This window comes from Carcharodon carcharias, chromosome 6 (genome assembly GCF_017639515.1).
Source record: "Carcharodon carcharias isolate sCarCar2 chromosome 6, sCarCar2.pri, whole genome shotgun sequence".
In the NCBI taxonomy this organism is placed as follows: Eukaryota; Metazoa; Chordata; class Chondrichthyes; order Lamniformes; family Lamnidae; genus Carcharodon; species Carcharodon carcharias.
In genome coordinates this window covers 25,010,158-25,031,477 of record NC_054472.1, presented here as the reverse complement: position 1 = coordinate 25,031,477, position 21,320 = coordinate 25,010,158, and the positions used below count along the sequence as shown (strand labels likewise).

The window sequence follows — 21,320 nt, the reverse complement described above, 5'->3', positions numbered from 1 at the left end:
TCCAAAGATTTTGGGGCCCATTCAAATTCCACATGCCAGTATTTTGTTTAGGTTTTCACCTGGGAGACCCAGGCACCTACCTGTTGCAGTTGACTGCCCTGCTTGTAACATGAAAACTAGGGGCCATGAATACAAAAAGTGTCACTAATAAATCCAATAAGGAATTCAGGCAAAACTTCTTCAGCCCAGAGTGGTGGTTAGCAGGCGGAACACAGTATCACATGGAGGTGGTTGAGGCGAATAGCATAGATGAATTTAAGGGGAAGCTAGGTAGTTCAAGATTAAGTGAAGTGGGAGAAAGCCTGTGTGGACCATAAACAACGGCATGGACGAGTTGGATTGAAAGGCCCATTTCTGTGCTGTAAGCTTAGGTAGCAATGATTGGAGAATGCATCATGCACACACCATCCATTCAAGGCACACAGTGGCCTAATTCGAGTTGTTGCAAAATCACCCAAATTTCTGTGGTCCATGCCACTGTGTATGGAATTTTCAGGAGCCAGGAAGAGCTTTAATGATCTTTATAGCTCTTCAAAAATTGCCCCTTTCACCTCCGCTCCCTTAGCCCATGATTTCCGAGTCAGCTCTGTTGAAGAACCACCAGATTTCCACCCCAATGGTTGCTCACTGCTCGTCAATCAAACAGAATCAAAACTTGTGCCAAGAAAACTAGGTAGGATACACAATGGCACTGCCTGCCCAATGTCCACACAAAGTAGGAATTTCCCCCACTGTTGATATATTTCATCACCCTTGATATATGTGTGCACAGGAAAGGATTCACCTTGTTGTAGCCCAGGTTGTATAAATGGGTTCTGTGGCAACACTAGACCACAGGAACTCTATCCAGGCTCTTGCAAGCTTACAAGCAGTTAAGATAAATTGCACAATGTTATTTATGGTCATACAAATAAACAATATTTTGAGATTGTAGAGTGTGATAATTTGGTAGAAAGCAAAAGATCTCATCTGAACCACTGGTTTTCAAGTATCTCTTTTCCCTGCTGGCAATAATAAACATTTATGAGTAGGCAAGTTCCAATAACACCTTCAGGAGGTTAGGTCGACATCAAAAACCCATTGGCTCCATTAATGGACTATGTGACGATTTGTTTTTTAAAATCTATGATTTACGGCATAGGGGAATTAGGGGAATAGGACAGCAATTCTGGAAACCCATAAACAAAACATGAAATGCATTTTTATAGGAGGAGATTCCATCAAGAAAATGGTTACCTGTGGAGCGAGATGGTAAAATCTGATTGACCAGGAGGCTGTTTATTTCAGGTAACCCCTTTCTTCCCGAAATCTCGTCCTGAACGTATCTACGAAGAGTCCAGTTTTCTGTACCTGCTGCACCAGATTCCTGACTGTAGCTGATTGACGAAGAGCGTATTGTTCTTAATCGCAAACTCTGTGCTCTCTGTTGACGTGCTGCATCACAAGTCTGATTTGGATGCCATATTTGTTTACAGTGGTAGCAGAACTCAGTGCCACATCCTTCACGGGCACAAGTGAGCTTTGGACAGCTGGCACAGCCAAACGCTATCACTGCGTAACTGCAAAAAATAAATAAATCTTTTGTCTGTACGAAAAACAGATTCAGTCCTTACCACTGCTATATTTCACTGGACATCAAATAAAATCCTCAACTGGAAACAAGCCACACATGTATCATTCATACAAACCCTCAAATCAATTTTACCAAGACTCAAAATTACTGCAAAGCAGGTCTGAACTAAACCGCAACTCGCAAATTGAGCAATTAGACCAAATTACAAATTTGGTTCAGCTATAGATGCATGCTCTGGTTCAGTGAGTTCAGTTGTTCCTTTAAGCAAACTGAGCATCTTAGTTCATGGGTTTTGACTCACACCACCCTAAATTTGCTTGCACAATAGTGTAACCTAAGCATTTGTAAGATTAGTGTGCCATTGTGACTTTAACCAGATGTCTGCATCTTTCACACGTATGATTCTGCAGTCTCTATGGAGGAGACAAAGCATTAATTCATAGTAAGGTGAACAGCCTTATCATCATGCTCACTTAACTGCCAGTGTTAACTTTAAATTCATATTCTCAGGATTAAAGGCCCACAATCATATACAGAATTTCTCGAAAGAAGCGCCCCGAGCTCAGAAGCCAGACGGGAAGGATTGTAAAGGGCTTCATCAGATGCAAATTGTTTAGGAAAGAAGAAAATGGAATATAAACATTAGTTGTTTAAAAGGCTGGTCTGACTGTATTCAATCACAGACTTCCTTGCCATTGTCAAAAATTGGAGCATTGGGTTTGATTGAAAGTAAAGAGAAAAGGACAGGGAGCACACTCACTGATTTGATTAGCCCTCTGAGGGATAGTCTCAATTTCAGAATTATACTGGGTTTTTAGTGCTCATTTCAAAACTGTCTTCAGTTTTGCTGCCATAAAAGGCCAGTATTTTAAAATTGTACTGACCGGCTAAGAAGCAAGGTCAAGGCTAAGACAAGTTTCAGTGTGGGTATGAGAGAGCAAGTGAGAGTGCGCGAGATGGTAGAAAGGGAGAGTGTGCAGTACAATGCAAGAGTCACCCTCGTGTTATGCTGTTCAAAATACTCCCTGAAGACGTAACCCAGGTCGAAAGGCCAAAATCTATAACCTGGATGCCCTCCGGTGCAAAATGTTTGCAGTGTGGTCAGTAGGATCGTAGCAAAGCATGAAATTGTCATCCACCCCATCATTACAAGCATTACCAAAATCTTAGAGACAAAACAGAAAACTTTGGAATTTTCAACAGCTCTCTCTTCCAATGCTTCAGGCTGGTCACACTTGTGAGATTACCCTTAAACAGAATATCACACTGGGATTAAATAACCAATGAGACCAGAAAAGCAACTGCTTGCATGCCGTAGGACTTATTACTTGTCAAAATTGGTTTGTCATTGCCAGACAAAAATAATCAGTCTGAAGTAGCCCTCGATTCTTATTCTGAGGGCCAGGAACCATCAATTATTAGAACTATAAATCGTGCAGCCCACTGGCTGAGTAAAACAGCACATTTTACTACATCAAAATCAAATAAATACAAGTTGTTAATTATGACGTTAAAACAAAACAAACATGGTTTAAAATTTTGACAACTACGGAAACATGGATACAAGGTGTACGAGACATAACCATTTCTTCAGCTATGCTGAGGATTTACAGAAGATTGGGTAAACAACAGTGTGGAACAGATGACAGATTATGCAAAGGGACAAACTGATACAAGACTATTCATTTTTGGTCCTGCCAAAGAGTTCAGCAAGTTTCTGCAGTGAGTTGAAACTATCTCCGGATTAGTGATCTAAGTGTGGATAGCAGTACGCCAGCTAATTGACCCTCAGCACCCTAGGTTAGGGAGGGGGAAAACTGTTCACCTCTCTCTCTCCTGACTGCAATTAAATTAACTACAAGCTGGCATTGGGATTTGCTTCAGCTGTGATGCATTCATGATGGGATAGTCTCAATCAACTGTTCAGGTTCCCAAATAAACTAGGATTGGTTGAGTAGATACCATGGACTGCCTAGCACCTAAAGAATTGAACCTCAGTATGCAGGGGAAAGAAGGAGGGGGGGTGAAAAATGCATGCAGTTACTTTTAATTCTATACATGCGCCAGGTACAATACTGGGTTATTCAGGCCCAATTTAGCACACACCTACAAATCCAGATATAAATCCAAGTCTGAGATACAGAAAGTTAATCTAGATTCAACATGCTAAGTACGTAGTTCAAGGAATTCTTAAAGAATTTTAAACTGTTAAAAATTCATACACCTCCTCCAAGAGTTCCATATATCAATAATCTCAGTCAATAAATTTAAACTAAGGCGTCAAACTAAAACATCATTTAAAGAAACCCCTCCTCCCAAACCATAAAGTGTTCAATTTAGGTTAGTGAAAGAATAAAATTATTTTGGAATTTTCTTTAAGCTTCCTGAATCTTATGATTCACCAACATGCCAAGGGGGTCAAATATTTAGCCAAGTAAAAAAAAAATTACTCCAATTTCTAAAAGCATTTCATGCATGCAATCACAAATATTTTAGATGTTCCATTATTCAAACCTACAATTTAGGGACTTTAATTTTTTACAAATGTGCTTTGAAACAATTGAAATGTACCTCTGAGAATTTAATATCTGAAATGCTTCAAGCCAACATTCCCATTACACATGCTTAATCATCAAGCTATTGACAGTTCGTGTTCACCTACTCCTAACAATCTTTGCAAAAGTGAACAATTACACCAACTGCAAATGCTCAATGCTCAGCAAAACTTAACCCTGTAACATGTGTGGCTCAAATCTGTGTGTGTAAATCCAATCCATCAAGCTTTTTATTGCATGCTGTGAATCAAAAATGAAAAAGTGGACTGGCCTAAGACCAGCTCTTTTCAATATAAAATAAATCTTAACTCAAGACATGAAATGAGTCTAGTGGTTAAGGGTAGGCAGGCAGGATGAGTAATCTTGTTTTATTATGAATCAGACCAGTGGATTATTAATCTTGGAAGAAGGCTATGTAATTTGGTTAAATACAACTGTCTTTTCTTGCCACAAATATCCTAAGGCTTTCTGATATCAAAACTGGCTATATCCTGTAAAGAACAGTAACAATGGGATATAGCAGAAAAAAGGTAATGTTTTTCCTCATGAAGCAAATTGCTAAAGGCTGTTACTTTATTTTTGTGATGGCAGGAGAAAGAGGGTAAGGGGTACAATTTGTAGCTAGAAGCTCAGTTCAAATACTGAACTGAATGCATGTATGAACAGGCCTTAAGTGAGTAGTCCAATAAGTTTTCCATCAGAAATAGAAACATAATTTAGAGAGGATGAGCACCAAACTCTTCACTAACATTTCCTAAGTTCAGCATAAAACTTGCTCTACAGCGAAACAGCAAGAATGTATGATTACATTTAGTATGGGTCCACAATTGTCCAAGGTCAACTATTCTTCAGCACAATAATATCATGACTATATCAAAGTTCCTTGAAGTACAGTTCCATTGTTGTACTGAGTAACTTAAAATGTCTCCTGTGCTGGGGACCATGCAAATAAATACAAAAATGATTTTTTTTTAAAAAATTGCCCCCAAAAGGATCTGTACCAGATACCATTAAAGCTTTTCAGGGATCTTTTCTCCTTTGCACCATCCAAAAAAAAAAACTGGACCATGATTAATGTTGCTAGAATCATCCCAGAAACATGCTTCTGAGGTGAATGTAGCAAGCTTAATCATGGTCCAGTTTGGTCCTTGAAGGTAAAATTTCTTCTCCACTTTTCCCTAATGAATTTACCATTAGCCTTTTTATTCTGTTCTTTTGTACCAATTTTAAACTCTATTTCTGCAAAGTTAAAGACTTTTACAAGGAAATCAATAACTTGCGATATTTTTTTTTTTGCAGTGGAACAGGGGATCTGGGTGTCCCAAAAAGCTAACAACAAATCCTGCAAGTGATTGGGAAGGCAAATGGAATGCTTGCCTTTGTTGCAAGGAGAATGGCATACTAAATTAGGGAAGCATTGCTACGTCTGCACAGTGCCTTAGTGAGATGGCATCTGGAGTATTACATGCAATTTTGGTCTCCTTACTTAAGGAGGAACATAATTGCATTGGAAGCAGTTCATAGAGATTTCACCCAGCTGATTCCTGGGATGAAGGGGTTGTCTTATGAGGACAGGGTGAGCAAGTTAGGCTTATATTCATTGGACTTTAGATGAATGAGAGGTGATCTTATTGATACATAGGATTGTGAGGGGACCTGACAGGGTAGATGCTGGGAGGATGCTTCCTCTTGTGGGGGGTGTCTAGAATTAAGGCGCAGTTTAAAAATAAGGCGTCAACCATTTAAGACAGAGACAAGGAGGATTTTTTTTCTCGCAAGAGGGTCTTTAGCCTCTGGAATTCAGCCATTCAGCCTATCATGTTCATGCCGGTTCTCTGCAAGAACTCAGTTAGTCTCAACCCTTAAAGCCTTGCAAATGGATTTCTCTTCAGATAATTACCCAACTTTTGAAAGTCATGATTGGAAAAGCCTCCGCCACACTCTCAGGTATTGCATTCCAGATCCTAACCGCTCACCGACTGGTGGGATCAAATGCCTATCTGATTATTCTCCAGCCTTGCTCCTAAAACATTCCAAAGCAATTTTAAAATTCTCATCATTTTTTCTGCCAAATCTCTCCATTGTCTAAGCCCCTCCTTAACTCTCTTCCAGCCCCACAATCCTCAGATCTCTGTGCTTCTCTAATTCTGGCCTCTTGCACATCACTGGTTTTCTTCGCTCCACCTACCCCCCGACCCAAATTGCAGTGATTCCTTCCCTAAAACTCACTACTTCTCTAACTCTCACCTTCTTTAAGATGTTCCTTAGAAGCTATCCACCATTGAGAATTTATGCAATGAAAATGCTTGTGTTCCAAGTTATCTAAAACTATTTAAACCTACTATTCAATGCTGGATCTAGAACGTTCTACCCCAATCACTCTTACACCAATTACACTAGCATCAATTGTTCAAATGAAAAAAGCTCCACATTATAAGAGATTCTCAGACCCCTTTGGATCCTGGGATCTTGGCTATTGATCAAGAATGCTATTAAATAAAAACTCAGTACAGTCACAACTAAACTGCGCACACAAAACTGAAGGGTCAGCCAAAGTCAGGGTCCAAGTTACTATGTACAAGATTTTAGCTAAGACTAATTACCTTTATATCGTGTTTTACTTTATAATGGTCTCGGTTAAGTACTTGAAAAGTTACCAACCCCATTTCTGTGTTTACTCAAAAATTTACTCATTTGTTTATACAGTGTTGTAGTTTAGTGTTTGTAAGTTACACTTACAAAAGTCAAGTTTTTTTAAGAACAAGGGCTCACAGTCTCAGGATATGGGGTAGATCATTTAGGACTGAGATGAGGAGAAACTTCTTCACTCAGAGGGTGGTGAACCTATGGAATTCTCTCCCAGGGCTGTGGAGGTCAAATCACTGAGTATATTTAAGAAGGGAATAGATAGGTTTCTGGACTCTAAAGGCATCAAGGGGTGTGGGGAGAGACCGGGAGTATGGGTGTTGATATAGAGAATCAGTCATGATCATATTGAATGGCAGAGCAGGCTCGAAGGGCTGAGTGACCTACTCCTGCTCCTATTTTCTATGTTTCCATGACTAATCTCACTTCATGTGAGAGCCACAGTCATTATTCCTTAACAAGGAACCCAGGGATCAACTAATTGACAGGCCAAAGAGGGAATCTTCTTAAACTGTACAATCAGCTGATTTACCAAATTATGCTCAATAAGGGTAAGTATCAGGGGGGCACTGTGTATCAGAGTTAAGAGAAATTACAGAGACAAGGACAATTACCATAAAATCTGTTGCACAAGTCACAATTAACAGGCAACTTATAACCAGCAAACCTCAGGTTCGATATTCACATATTGGCTCAGGTGATCTTCTACCAATGGCTAAAGTTACTAATGCTGGTTTTTAAATTATACGAATTGTTCAAAGTTGCATATCATATTCACGCACAAGTGTTTAAGTGTAACATAAAATCAGAGACAAAATTGAGGAAATATTCATTCAGAATGGAATCATGAACTCAAGTGAACTAAAATAATTTTGTAGCATTTCAATCAAATGCTGAATGGTTCAGTCAGAAAGCTGCCATATGAACAGGATGAATTCAATCAGAGACTTCCAGGTATCAAAGCTTAGTGCTTGTAGCATTACATAACTTTGCAGCTGATGTAACACAAGTTGCCCCTTCTGCTGTGAAAAATTTGACTGACCTTATGAAAATGTTTAACGTAACGATAGCAGTAGAAGGACATGAAAATCTATTAGGACAGTAGGTGATATGCATTAGTACACGACTCCAAAAAAAAGTGCTTTATTCTGTGGACAGAATGCATTTAACAACCCAATTATAGCAATATTTTGAAACACTCAGAAGTAAAAGAACCACCCATGTGTTCCCACTTCCCATCTCCCTTCACCTCCATGGCAACCACTACATCCAATGTGGTCTTTCCTTACCCACAATCTGGAGCCGGGCACCATCTGCAGTCTGGATCTGCCACCAGCCACCGGCGTAGCATAAACTCCTCATATTTCTCCATAAGCGCAACATCATTTAAAATTAATTGAATATCATGTGGATTGAATCTCTCTGTACACTCTGGGCAGCTGATATTAACCCGACTTTCAGAGATCTCTATCCTCAAGTACTGCCGCAAGCAGTCTGCACATGACCTGTGGGGGCAAGTCATAATATCCGGAAATTTGTCCCTAGAGAGACGCAAAAGGCACAGAGGGCATTCAAGAAAGTCTCCATTTTGTTTGTCAGTAGATGCAGTCCCACTTTCAGAAGAGCCACAGGTTGACAATATGGAGTTCTTATCATTACATAGTTCTGAATGAATGCTTTCAATACTTGCAATTCCATCAACTCCAACATTTAAATCCCTGGACTTTCGTTTTGACTCTTTTTTCCTTCGAAACAGAGACCCGAGTGAAAGGCGACGTTTCTTTGGTGCCTTTTTAACAGAAGGTAAACTAACTGAAGATGCAGCGGACTGCAGATCACGGTCTGATCCCATTTGCTGATTGCGATGCAAACTCATTTCTCTAGCACCCCTCTTTCAGAGGTTCCAGTCCTGGAAACTTGCTGCAAAGTGGTGATATTCCAAGTGCTAATCCATGTTCTTCATCAAATGGGTGATTACAAGGCCGTTTACTGGAAAAAAAACTGTTCCTGGAATTTCTGTGAAAGAAAACAGGAAACTGTTAAATCTTTCAATCATACCCTTGCTGTAAATTATGTTATACATTTTGCGCACTAATATCACCATCATCACTAAATTTTGTTTTGATATGTTTTTAAACAATATTCATGAAAATATGTACACCTTCAATCTATATTAGGAAGCTAACAAACACTAGTTTAAAAAGGTTAGGAAACAGAAGAGGAAAAGTATGTAAAAGAACCACATTTTTAAATCACGACAAACAATCTCCTACACAGAAGGAGCTTTAGCTGCGATTGGCAATTCCAGTTTATCTTCTTTTAAAATTGAACTTCAAAACCAGCTCAAAAATATATTTCTGATTTAAAGGTATGCCAACTGCTGAAATGAGTAAAGAGAAACACTTTATGGTGGGAACCCCCAAATCTGGTGAGGAACAAATCGCAACTGTACTAAGGGGAGGTACCAAGCAGAGACCAAACATTTCCTGAGGGTGGGGGAGCCAGCCTGGAGTTCGAGCATGTGAGGGAGCTGGCCAGAGTGTTGCAGGTTAGTTTGAAAAAGCATTGCTAAAGGTTTATGATAGGTCACTTGCCCATCCTCACTCATTAAAAAGGTGCAGAGTTCACAGGAAGAGGATAATAAAATATACACCCCACTGATTTTTTAAATCAACACCATCTTTGGGTCTTCTCCAGTCTTTTTTTCCCCCTTTCACGCATTTAATCTGATTTACTAAATTTTAAAAATGTAATTTTTACATATTATAATTAACAAAGCAGCTTTAGAAATCCTACTTTTTTCAACAAAAAAAGACCACACAACCCACAAGAAAAGAGCAGCTTATTCAAGCCTTCGTTGACTCCTACACACACCTGGAACCTGGATAAAATAAAACATTTAACAACCATAAAATACACAATTATGCTAGTATTTAATGAAGTTTACAAGGTAAGCGTGGTTACTTAAACTAGCAATTCGGTACTCACCCTTCTACATACAGAATACTCTGAACTAGAATTGAGACCTGAACTTTGCACACACCTCAGAGCAACTATCATGGAACTAAAATATCAGAAGCAGTTACTGTAATGGGGGCAAAACAAAATAATACAGGGCTTAAAATACCACAGAACCAGTAACTGCCAAAAGCGTTTGTTGAAACCATAAATGTAACAGTTCAACAGAAAGTTTCTTAAACAAAAACAACTGACTTCCTGCACATGAAAGCAGAATGCACAGCACAACATTGTGGAACAAATTCACCATTCCATTAGGCCAGTAGCATATGTCAGTGCTGGATCTCTTTTTTTGATTAACAGACCCAACATTAATTTCGAACTCCGCAATGGCAATTTTTGGCACTCAAGACTAAATTGTAGACTAGCAACCAAAATACTGATAACATTTACAGACAGCCTAACAAAATTTGTTAGTTACTCAAGTGTACAGTATATATTTAGAAAACTTTCTCACTGTAAGCCTGAATTCTAAGGCACTATTTATCTCAGGGTCAAGAAATTCTTTCTAGAAAGAACAAAGGAAACCTATAAGAAAATCAACTTAAAGTGAACATGTTTTTGTACCTCCAGTCACCAATATGTACTAGGGGGTGGGAGGCTGCAACAGATTTTGCACCAGCTACTAGGTGGGCCAAACTCTAAAATCTATTGGTCTTTTCTCCCTTCACACCTAATCACAGATGATTCGTCCACATTCAGACAACTGAACAGTCTCACATGAACTTAACCTTTACGCCCTGGACCTCGCAGTTGCATCAGCGTTGACCATTTTCATTTTCATGAAATTGATAGCAACTTTTGGTGCCACATGCACAATTAAACACAGGAATTGCTGTCATTGACTCCCTACGCCTCCACAGGTAAGTTGTTGAAATCCTTGCAGATAGATGTCTTAGCAATCACTTGGACTGACATAAACTCCTACTTTTACACTTAGTTTTGTTCTGAAAACTCTTGAAAATAAATGAGGGGGTCACTAAACAGCATAGTAGGTCAAAAGTACTCGTGAACAATTTCTGGTCCTGAAAATCTAATTTCACATTTGCAGAATGACAAATTTCTCCATTTTGATTTAAAAAAAATTTAAAATCCACAGAATTAAGTTTATGATATTTCAGCTTCTACATTAATCCCATGCAGGCGTCTCAATCTCTATTTTGCTCTCTGTGAAATATTAAAAAGTGCCTGAGAGAATTCTTCTTGTTGCCCATGATTCCTTGTCATGGGTACCAGAATTAAATTAACATTGGGAAAGATAAAATCCACACCAGCAGATCTGGATCAGTAGAATTCTACAGCAAGCTTCCTTCAAGGCCAGTCACTTTGCTGCGGAATGCAAATTCCAGGCCGATAATTAGCACGGCAGTGAACAAATTATGATTAAACCAAATAGTCTGATGCAATTCTGAATGCAAGACAAACACTGCATAAAATATTTCCCACTTGACACAGAAAAATATATTGATATTCCAACCAATTGTGGCAGGCAGATTGTCATGTTTGCCTGATCAAAGTTCATATTTGCAAAGCAGCCTTGTAGAAATTTGAAAGTGAACAGCCCTGAACCAGGTCCCAAACATCTAAAAACCCAAAATGTTAAAATCCATGGAAAAGAATTAAGATTGCTCATCAATTACTCATTTGTTCTTATTACTAACTACAAAGGAATTTTTTTTTGTTTATACTGGCTAGCTTTGCAGTCGTTCAGTATAGCAATAACCTGGGAGGACCCTAAGGGGGAGTTTCACAATTTAGTACAATTTAAATCTTTCCAGACCATCAAGGTTTGCATTTCTTCCTCCCGCCCCCAAAGATTAAGTTATCAGCATATAGCATTGCCATAAAAGGGAAAGAGTGTTAGTTGTGATACCTAAAATTGCAGTTTAACTGTGGATGTTTAATTAATTCTGTGAACGAGTGGACATATTGAGAAATAATCAGGAGAATTCTTCCTGATCTGTACAATAACCACAAAATAACAAATAGACATGGATGAGGAAGGCCATTTGGCACTGACATGGTGACCATCTGTTCAGCTATCTCTGCTGCTTCCCCAGCTTTCCCATCCAATTCAAACCTGCCCCAACCTAGCCATAAACATAACTATGTAACTTGTGTCCCATCTTCCCCATGACCTACCCAAGGCCTTTGACACTCACCCCACTAAACTTGTGACCACCCAACCTCCATTCTTGGCCTCCATAAGCGATGACATTGTAAATGGTTCTCTCTCATATTTTGCCTCCACCTTTTCAAACCAACTATCATACAAAAAAAAACCTTAGACCCTTTCAAACTACCCATCTCCAACCTCCCTAAAGCATTAGAACAAGTTATCGCCTCCCAAATCCGAGTCCACAGTCCTCCCAACAGGCTTCTGCCCTTGCCACAGCACTGAAACAACCCAAGACAAAATCATGAATAACATTCTCCATGACTGTGGTGCCTTATCTCTCCTAGTCACTTCTGCAGTTTGACATGGTCGAGCATATTCGACCAAAGCCTTCCCTCTGTTGTCCAGCTCGTTGGGACAGCCCTTAATTTGTTCCACGCTTACCTGCCCAATCATGGCCTAGCAGCTAAAAACAATAGTATAAAAGCAAAATATTGCAGATGCTGGAAATCTGAAATAAAGGCAGAAAATGCTGGAAAAACTCAGGTCTGGCAGCATCTGTGGAGAGAGAAACAGAGTCAATATTACTAGTCTGCATGACTCTTCTTCAAAGCTGAAGAGGGGTAGAAATGTGATGGATTTTATACCGTTTGGGTGGGGGGGGTTAATGAGGAGATGAGTAAAATAGATCAAGGATAGGTGGGAGCTCAGGAGAGATTTGACAAAAATATAATGGAAACAAGACAAAGGGCATGTTAATGGTAGTGTTAAAGACTAAAGAAGGTGCTAATAGCGCCAAAGTTAGGACAGCAGAATGTGTTAGTTGTAGAATAAGGATCAGCGCTCAGTGAAAGCAAAACATAAGAACAAGTTACAGGTGGCCCTGTGGGGGAGGGTGTTGGAAAAAAAATTAAAAAGATCAAAATAGAGGACAGAGTTCATGGACTGAAGTTGTTGACTCGATGTTAAGTCCAGAAAGCTGTAAAGTGCCTAATTGGAAGATGAGGTGCTGTTTCTCCAGTTTGTGTTGGGTTTCACTGGAACAATGCAGCAGGCCAAGGGTGGAAATGTGGGCTTGAGAGCAAGATGGTGAGTTGAAATGGCAAGTGATAGGAAGCTCTGGATCATGCTTGCAAACTGAGCGAAGGTGTTCCGCAAAGCAGTCACCCAGTCTAAAAACAATACCAGAGAGAAGAAAAAGTCATAGGCAGGAGAGAATGCAATGCCATAATGTTCAGATATTATGCTACCAAGATCCTGTGGGTTCTTTATTTCTTCCTCACACCTCCTTGCAATAATGCAAGGATCATTTCCATTTAATATTTTTAAAACTGAAAATATGAATAACTCTTGCCAACCACTGATTTTAAATCTAGGAAGGGATCAAAGTGCATGTGGGCTATGACAATTCATTAAGACAACAAAAATACAAAAAAAATCAAATGGAAACTATTGTACATAATTTATCACATATTGATAACCATATTTTGTGCCACTTTGAAAACTTTTGGCTCCCTTAATATATCTGAATTACATGATTGCATTTATTGAAAAGTTATTACGTCATGACTTTACTTCCCTGTACAAGTCAAAGTATGTGATTCACTGGGACAAGCAGCCAAGATTCATTTTGAAATCACACCATTTTTAAATAGGGCGTATGGACTCGCCTCAAAAAGCATCAGTAAGCTTGCAGGTATGAAGTTAGTATCACTACACAAAAAGAGTTGAGCAGTCACCGCCTTCAGATAGTTACCCAACTTGAGTTCTAGTGAATTCATGTGCAAAAGCTTGAATAAAGTCCACCATTCTAAATAAAAGTAGAAATACTTCTACCAAGTGATTAAAAATCCGCGGCTGGTTAACGGCCATTCAGAATAACCAGTATCAAGAGTATTAGCATATTACAGCACTGCAGGGGAGAGGGAAAAGCAAAGAACCTCAAGGCCTGATTTAGATCAGTAGTTAATGCCTTTGTTACATTTACCTGGCTTGGCACAATAAAATCATATTTAACTTCATCACAAGCATCAGCTGCACCCCAGTTCCCTTCTCAATTTGAATCATGTGCAGAGTGTTAGGGAAACCAAAGTACCTAATGCATAACATAATTAGCCCAAGACAGGTGCTCTGAGCATTCTAAGTCAACCCAGGAGTATTCCAGCTTTAAACTCCCTTTAGTTGAATCATGTTGAAGTCAACTGACTCTCTCAATTTGCCCTGTTACCCATTTAAATCCTAGCATGACAAAGGCAGAATCATTTGTTTTAGGAATATGTAGTCACACGGTTAGCTAGCACTTGAATACACACCTAACTTTATTTTATAAGTTTGTTCTAACACAACATTGTGCTTAAAACATCAAAAATTCAAAAATGTTCAAAAAATTGAATAGAACATAAAACAGGAGTAGGGAGTTCTGTCCCTCAATCTTCTCGGCCATTCAATCAGATCATGACTAATCCGTACCTCAACTCTATTTACCTGCTTTTCATCTCTTTCCTGAGATGTGGTGCCCTAAACTGAACATCGTACCCTAGATGGGGTCAGATCAAGATATTGATTGAAGCACCGTTTTTTTTACTCTAATATTCTAATATCTATAAGATACAGGCCCATTCCACTAGCCCCAGCAATTATCTTTCATAATCATGATTCGAGTACATGTGCCCCTTGATCTCTTTGCTCCTCCATAACTCATCTCTATTCAAGAAAATGTTCTGATCTGGTCCAAAACATATTGTTCCAGAAAACATTGCTTTTCCTACTCGAGGTGGTTTATGCAAGTGTCCTACTATAATCACTTTGTTTTGCTACATGGTCTCCAATCCCCCTTCTCTGCTCTCTGCACTTATACAAACACACCACTCCCAATCCTACCACTATATCACTGTTGTCAGGTGGTCTGCAGGTCCATCAAAATCTGGGATCTTTTGCTGTTAGTTAACTTTATTCAGTGTTTTCACTGCTACATGAAGAAACAAGAGCAGGAATAGGACATTCAGCCCTTCGAGCATGCTCCTCCATTCCACATGATCATGTTGAACTTCCACCTCAACTTGATCTCACGTACTAAAACCCCTTCATTGTACTGCTCCTTCTCATTTTCAATTTTCCTATAGTTTCTAAAGGTCCGAAAGCCTGTCATTTTGGTTCCCAGTCATGGCCAGCTTGTTTGTAGATCTCGGTAATGGTTACCGTATTGTATCTTTCAAGCCAAGTTTGTGCTTGTAACTGACTTGTTTAATTTCTTATGCTACGTGCATGTGTGTGTCAAACTCCCAGCTGTGTTACTGTCTTCACTCTGCTCATATGCCATTCTGGTCTTCTTCTCATAACTTTTTAAACACACTATGGAGATTGCCCCCCTCCGAAAGGAAAGAAGCAAATGGTCAATTCGGCATTGATATCCAGGACTGTAACCACAGATTTGTGTTAAAAACTTTTGGAAAGGGACATAACATTAATATATGTGGGGGAAGGGGTGATGTCATGTTAATGAAATAAATGGTTGTCCCAAAGTACTTCACAGTCAGTTAACAACAATTTGCATTCACCTTTGATGTAGAAAACCGTCTCATAGCTCTTCACCGTAATCAGATAAAAATGGTTACTGAGCTATAGATGAAGTTACTTTTCAAGCATAGTCCTTGTTGTTTTGTAGGCAAACAAGACAGCCAACTTTCTCACAGCAAGAATGACCAATTAATCCGGGTTGGTAGTGTTGACAGAGGGGAACACTGGCCAGGATGCAAGAGCTCCCTGCTCTTCAAAACAAAAGCCCCACATGAGCAGTTTCTCAGTCTGATGTTTCATTCACCTCCATCAATACTGCACAGAAGTGCCTTATGTCGTAGGCTGAAAATTGAGCCTGACTCAAAAGCAAGAATGGTACTGTTGAGCCATGCCAAGTCATTTCCTTTAATCAAGAAAGATGAGCAAGATAGAATGCTGTGAACATAAACATTGCCAAAACCCAACTAGAAACAAACGTCACCTGTTAAATAGTGCTAGTTTCAAAATACAAATAAAAAATCTCAATCAAAACAAACCGATAAAAATATTAGGCATGTAAATTCATAGATGAAACACTTTTAGATGTACTTAAACCTGTAATCCAATCTCATGAGGTCAGAGAACCTACTTTGGCGTTACAGCCTCATGTAACCCCTGATTAGATTACCACCTTGTAATTCACTTAAAAGGGAATCATCATCTTCCTTTTAAAACAGAGACTCATTTGCTGCCAGAGTCCAAGTTTCTCACTTATAGAACTTAAATAAAGGTGCAGTTGCAAGAACACTAAAGCGTAATTCAGCTGCAATATATTTAACAAATTCCATAGTATACTTTTTTTTACAGAAGCTGCTTGATTTATTTGATTCTCTGAACTTCCTTTATTTCATCATTTGCAGCTTTGTTTCTATGTACTATATTCTTTCTAAAGTTTAAAGCAAAAGGAGATTAATATTTAAAAGGTTAGATATATTTTTCCACTTTTATTCATACTGACCAACAGTTTAAGATCGCTATGAGAAACATGGCTATAAAATACATTCACAAACACATTCATTATATGTTCCACACGGACAATACAGCAGCATTCCTAAATCATGGAATTCATTATCGGAGTTTGAATCATAGTGAAACAAAAAGCATGCACTTAAGAGAATGCACAGAATTAAGCCACAGAGTGCTCAGAAAGCCTATTCTATGCCAGTTTCATTTTTCCGCAGAACTATTGTGCAACTGAAAAATGAAACTTAACTCAAGTTCCCATTACAAGTCTTGGCCCTTTTATGTACACAACACCAAATTTAATACACTAATATAACGCAGTTTAACAACACATTAGAATCCAAAATGATAAGTGAAGTTTATCAACTAATCACTACTTCCTGGCTTATCTTGCATTCTTTAGACAAATATGCAAATAGAGGTAGATGAAATAAGGTGGGAAGAGGCTCATATGAAGCATAAACACCAACACTGTCAAATGTCCTGTTTCTGTTTGGAAATTCTATTTAATTCATTTCAACATTAGTGTGCTGTCATGCATTATAAACTTTGGCCCTTAATCTAGTATTTTTTAAATTTGAGAAACTTATTTCTAATAAGCTCTCAACATGACTCCAGGTACAACATGTCCAACATACTCAAGATACATTTTGGTGATTTTCCAAATAAAGACAGATCTGCAAAACTTAAAAGTTTTGTCTAACAACCAGCACTCACTGAGCACCTTTAACCATTGCCAGCCATGCCTTCAGCTGCCCGGGCCTTAAGCTTTAGAATTTTCTACCTAAACCACTCTAAATCTCTACCCCTCTTCTCCTATCAGATTCTCCTTAGAACATCTTTAACCAAACTTTTGGTCATCTCTCCAAAAACCTCCATATGTGACTTGGTGTCAAACTCTGCTTGATAACATTCCTGTGAAGTGCTTTGGGATGTTTACATTTATACAGCACTTTTAAAATAGTACGTTACTGTTGTACAAAACTGTCCTTGGCACTCCGAGGCATAACCAGACAAAACAAATCCGGAGACAGAAAAAGGAGAAGAGTAACAGCGATTAAAAGTTTGGTTGAAGACGTGAGTTTTAAGGAAGGTCTTAAAAGGGAAGGAAGTTGGAAGGCAGGTGGGTTTAGGGAAATACTCCAAGACTTGGCTTGCTACATTTTTCAGAGAAGTATGTTTCACCGATACCATGTTGCCTCTTTTCAGCAACTTGGACGCGCAGAAGTCGGTCCCAAGTCACCACACATGCACAGCCATGTTAAAAAAAACATAAAGGGGTCACACTTTTAAACAAATCACCCATGCATTCCCAAAAAAATTAGAGGGTATATTGCCGACAACAATAAGCTACCAATGGTCTCCACCAAGCAGCTCTTTTTCAAAAAAGTGGGGGAAAAGACATGATTATCAATGTAAATGGATAAGGATTCCATTAGTTACTCCGGGTACTGAGCCGTTAAGGATCAGACTGTATCAAAGACACTACTAACCCAAAGAAAGGGAAGTGAAGGAGGGTGCAGGATACTGGCACAGCTGATCTCTCGCCTCCGCCAGCTAACATCGCTTGACCACAAGATGCAGAAACAGCCAGAAATAGTTCTCTGTAAGTCCCATACTCAACTGTAACCAGCATAGACCTCACAGGAGATTACCATTCTGATTACCTATAATGCATGTAGAGATGGGGTTTACACTACTATTCACCTGCAAAACTGAACCCATACTTCACTCAGGTTGCAAGCAAAAAAAAACTAAGTGGCAGACAACTGGGCAGCGAAGAACAATGGCTCTATTATAGCATCCCTCAGTTGTGTTACCCAAGTATGACCTCAACTAGTGAATCAGCATTTCACAATATATATATTTTTACAACTTTCCTGTTCATTCCACTGAGTCTTACTGGAAATTAAGTCTATGCTTCACCAGATGACTGTCCCCTTCTTTTCTTAATTCATGATGTGTTCTGTATTGATCACAATTCTCCAGTAAGGGTGGAGAATTGACCCATTTACAGGACTCCAGTTATTGCAAGTAACCCTCACTCTTTGGGACAAGTTCACCTGCATTCAATATCTTCTCTCAAATGCATTCATGACTGCTCACATGGTGAGATCCCAATTAAGTCTATGCTAATGACTCTGTTCTAAAGTCCTTTTAAACAACCATAACACCATGTCAAGCTTCTTCAATGGTCAAATGAATAAAGGCACCTGCCTTTATTTACCACCATCACATTAACAGGTGGAGCTCTACAACCGAGCCCAGCACCAAGGGCTACGAAAAAATATAAAATTAGCCAGGAATTCCATTGCACATCTGACAGCTGCTGATGAAATGCATTATTTTATTCTTTGGTAATGCCAACGTTTGTTGTTCATCCTCAACTGCCCTTCAGAAGATGGTGATGAGCCACCTTCTTAAACTGCTGCAGTCCATGTGGTGTAGGTACTCCCACAGTGCTGTTCAGAAGGGAGTTCCAGGATTTTGACCCAGTGACAGTGAAGGAACGCCATATAGTTCCAAGTCAAGATGGTTTGTGGTTTGAAGAGGAACTTGCAGGTGGTGGTGTTCCCATGTGTCTGCTACCCTTGTGCCTATAGGTGGTAGAGGTCACGGGTTTGGAAGCAGCTGTTGAAGGAGCCTTAGGGAGCTGCTGCACTGCATCTTGTATACGGTACACACTGCTGCCACTGTGTCGGCTGTGGAGGGACTGAATGTTTAAGATGGTGGACGGGGTGCTAATTAAGCAGGCTGCGTTGTCCTGGATGGGTGGTGTCAAACTTCTTGACTGTTGCTGGAGCTGCACTCATCCAGGCAAGTGAAAAGTATTGAATCACACTCCTGACTTGAGCCTTATAGATGGTGGGCAGGCTTTGGGGAATCAGGATGAGAGTTACACAGAATTCCCAGCCTCTGACCTGCTCTTGTAGCCATAGTATGTACATAGCTAGTCCAGTTAAGTTTCTGGTCAATGGTAAACAACACCCCCCCCACCGCCCCCCACCCCCCCAGCCAAGATGTTGATGGTGGGGGGAGTTAGCAGAGGTAATGTCATTGAATGTCAAAGCAAGATAGTTAGATTCCCTCTTGTTGGAGATGGTCATTGTCTGGCACTCCTGTGGTGCAAATATTGCTCGCTAACAATACAAGCCTGAATGTTGTCCTGCTGCATATGGACAAGGATTATTTCTGTATCTGGGGATTCATGAATGGTACTGAACATTGCATAATCATCAGCAAACATCCCCACTCTGACCTTTGACTGAGGGAATGAGGGAAGTCAGTGATGAAGCAGCTGAAGATGGTTGGGCCTAGGACATTAGCCTGAGGAACTCCTGCTGTATTGTCCTACGGCTGAGATGACAGGCCTTCAACAATCACAACCATCTTCCTTTGTGCTAGGTCTGTCTCCAACCAGTGGGGAGTCTTCCCCCATTCCCAAGGACTTCAATTTTGTTAGGGCTCCTTGATGCCACACTAGGTCAAAATGCTGCTTTGATATCAAAGGTAGTCACTCTCACCTCACTTCTTGAATTCAGTTCTTCTGTTTGCATTTGGACCAGGTGGTAATGAAGTCAGGAGCCAGATGGCCCTGGCAGAATCCAAACTGAGCACTGGTGAGCGAGTGTCACTTGATAAGCACTGTTGATGACACCTCTCATCACTTTGCTGATTATCGAGAGTAGACTGATGGGGCAGTAATTGGCCGGATTGGGTCTGTTCTGCTTTCTGTGGACAGGTCATACCCAAACAATTTTCCACATTGCCAGGTAGATGCCAATTGTTATAACTCTGAATCAAAACAAATAAACTAAATTAACAAAATCAGGGACAAATTAAAAAGCAGCCCCTTAAAAGTGAAACTGCAAAAACAAAGACAAAATTTAAAGGAAACTTACAAACATCAAACAAAAAGAGGGTCAATAAAACACTCCGGTCCCCACGGTGCCAAGCACGGAAGGCCTTGATGTTGCCCGCAGACACTGTGTGCTACCTCGCCAGGGACACCCGGCCACGAATGTAGCCGCGGAAGAGGGGCAGACAGTCGGGCTGGACGACTCCCTCTATCACCTGCTGTCTGGACCTGCTAATGGCCAACTTAGCCATGCCCAGGTGCAGGTTCATGAGGAGGTCTTCCTCCCCGCCCCCCACCTGCCTCCCCTCCGCATTGGGTGATGCCAGTATTGTAGCTGTACTTTAAAAGCTTGGCTAGGGGCATAGCTCGTTCTGGAGCAGAAATCTTCGTACAATTGCCAGGGTGTTGTCAAGGCTCATAGTCTTTGCTGTATTCAGTGCCTTCAGCCATTTCTTGATATCACGGAGTGAATTGAATTGGCTGAAGACTGGCATCTGTGATGCAGGAGGCCTCAGGAACAGGCATGTGTGGGTGTCAGAGGCACTATATGTTAGCAAGTTAACATCATCAAAGAGAAAGAAAAGAGAAAAAAATGGGAGGGAAGCAAAGATGATTGTTGCAAACCAGGATAATACATGCCCATAATTACTGTTTCCACAACTGTTTTGAAGAAAAACACAAAGCATTTGAAACAGGCCCTTTACATCCAGCTACGAAATCAATTGGAGGTGTTCAGGAATTCAATCTGTGTATGCTTAGCATTTCAGCTGAAGAATATACACTCCCGATATAAAACATGAGCAGGCTACCTTCGTAGCAATTTGCAAGGTTTGCCTCCCAACTTAATGCCCAAGGACAAGACAGTGACTGGAACTATTAACATCAGTCATTGCACAAAGATATTTTAGGCCTTTTAAGATTTGGAGGGTGATTTTGGTTATCTGGGCCCACCAGTTAATTGGAACTTTTATTAATTTACTGAATGGATTGAATCAACGTTAGATTCAAACTAATTGCAGCTTCAAAAAGTAATTC

General features: G+C 39.9%; 1 protein-coding gene across 5 annotated transcripts in view; it reads right to left on the bottom strand.

Moving 5' to 3' along the window:
- rnf19a (ring finger protein 19A, RBR E3 ubiquitin protein ligase) overlaps positions 1–21,320 on the bottom strand; it is a 67,647-nt gene that overhangs the window by 28,461 nt on the left and 17,866 nt on the right. The window contains exons 1-3 of one of the 5 annotated variants that reach the window (XM_041189615.1): positions 19,951–19,970; positions 8,064–8,790; positions 1,237–1,559 (exon numbers count right to left, since the gene is read on the bottom strand). In XM_041189615.1, coding sequence (XP_041045549.1) covers positions 1,237–1,559; positions 8,064–8,650 — 910 coding nt within the window. In that variant the 5' untranslated portion in view covers positions 8,651–8,790; positions 19,951–19,970. Of the gene's footprint in view, positions 1–1,236; positions 1,560–8,063; positions 8,791–19,950; positions 19,971–21,320 lie in introns of those variants that run through there. The other 4 variants (XM_041189618.1, XM_041189613.1, XM_041189616.1 and 1 more) reach the window with 4 other exon arrangements.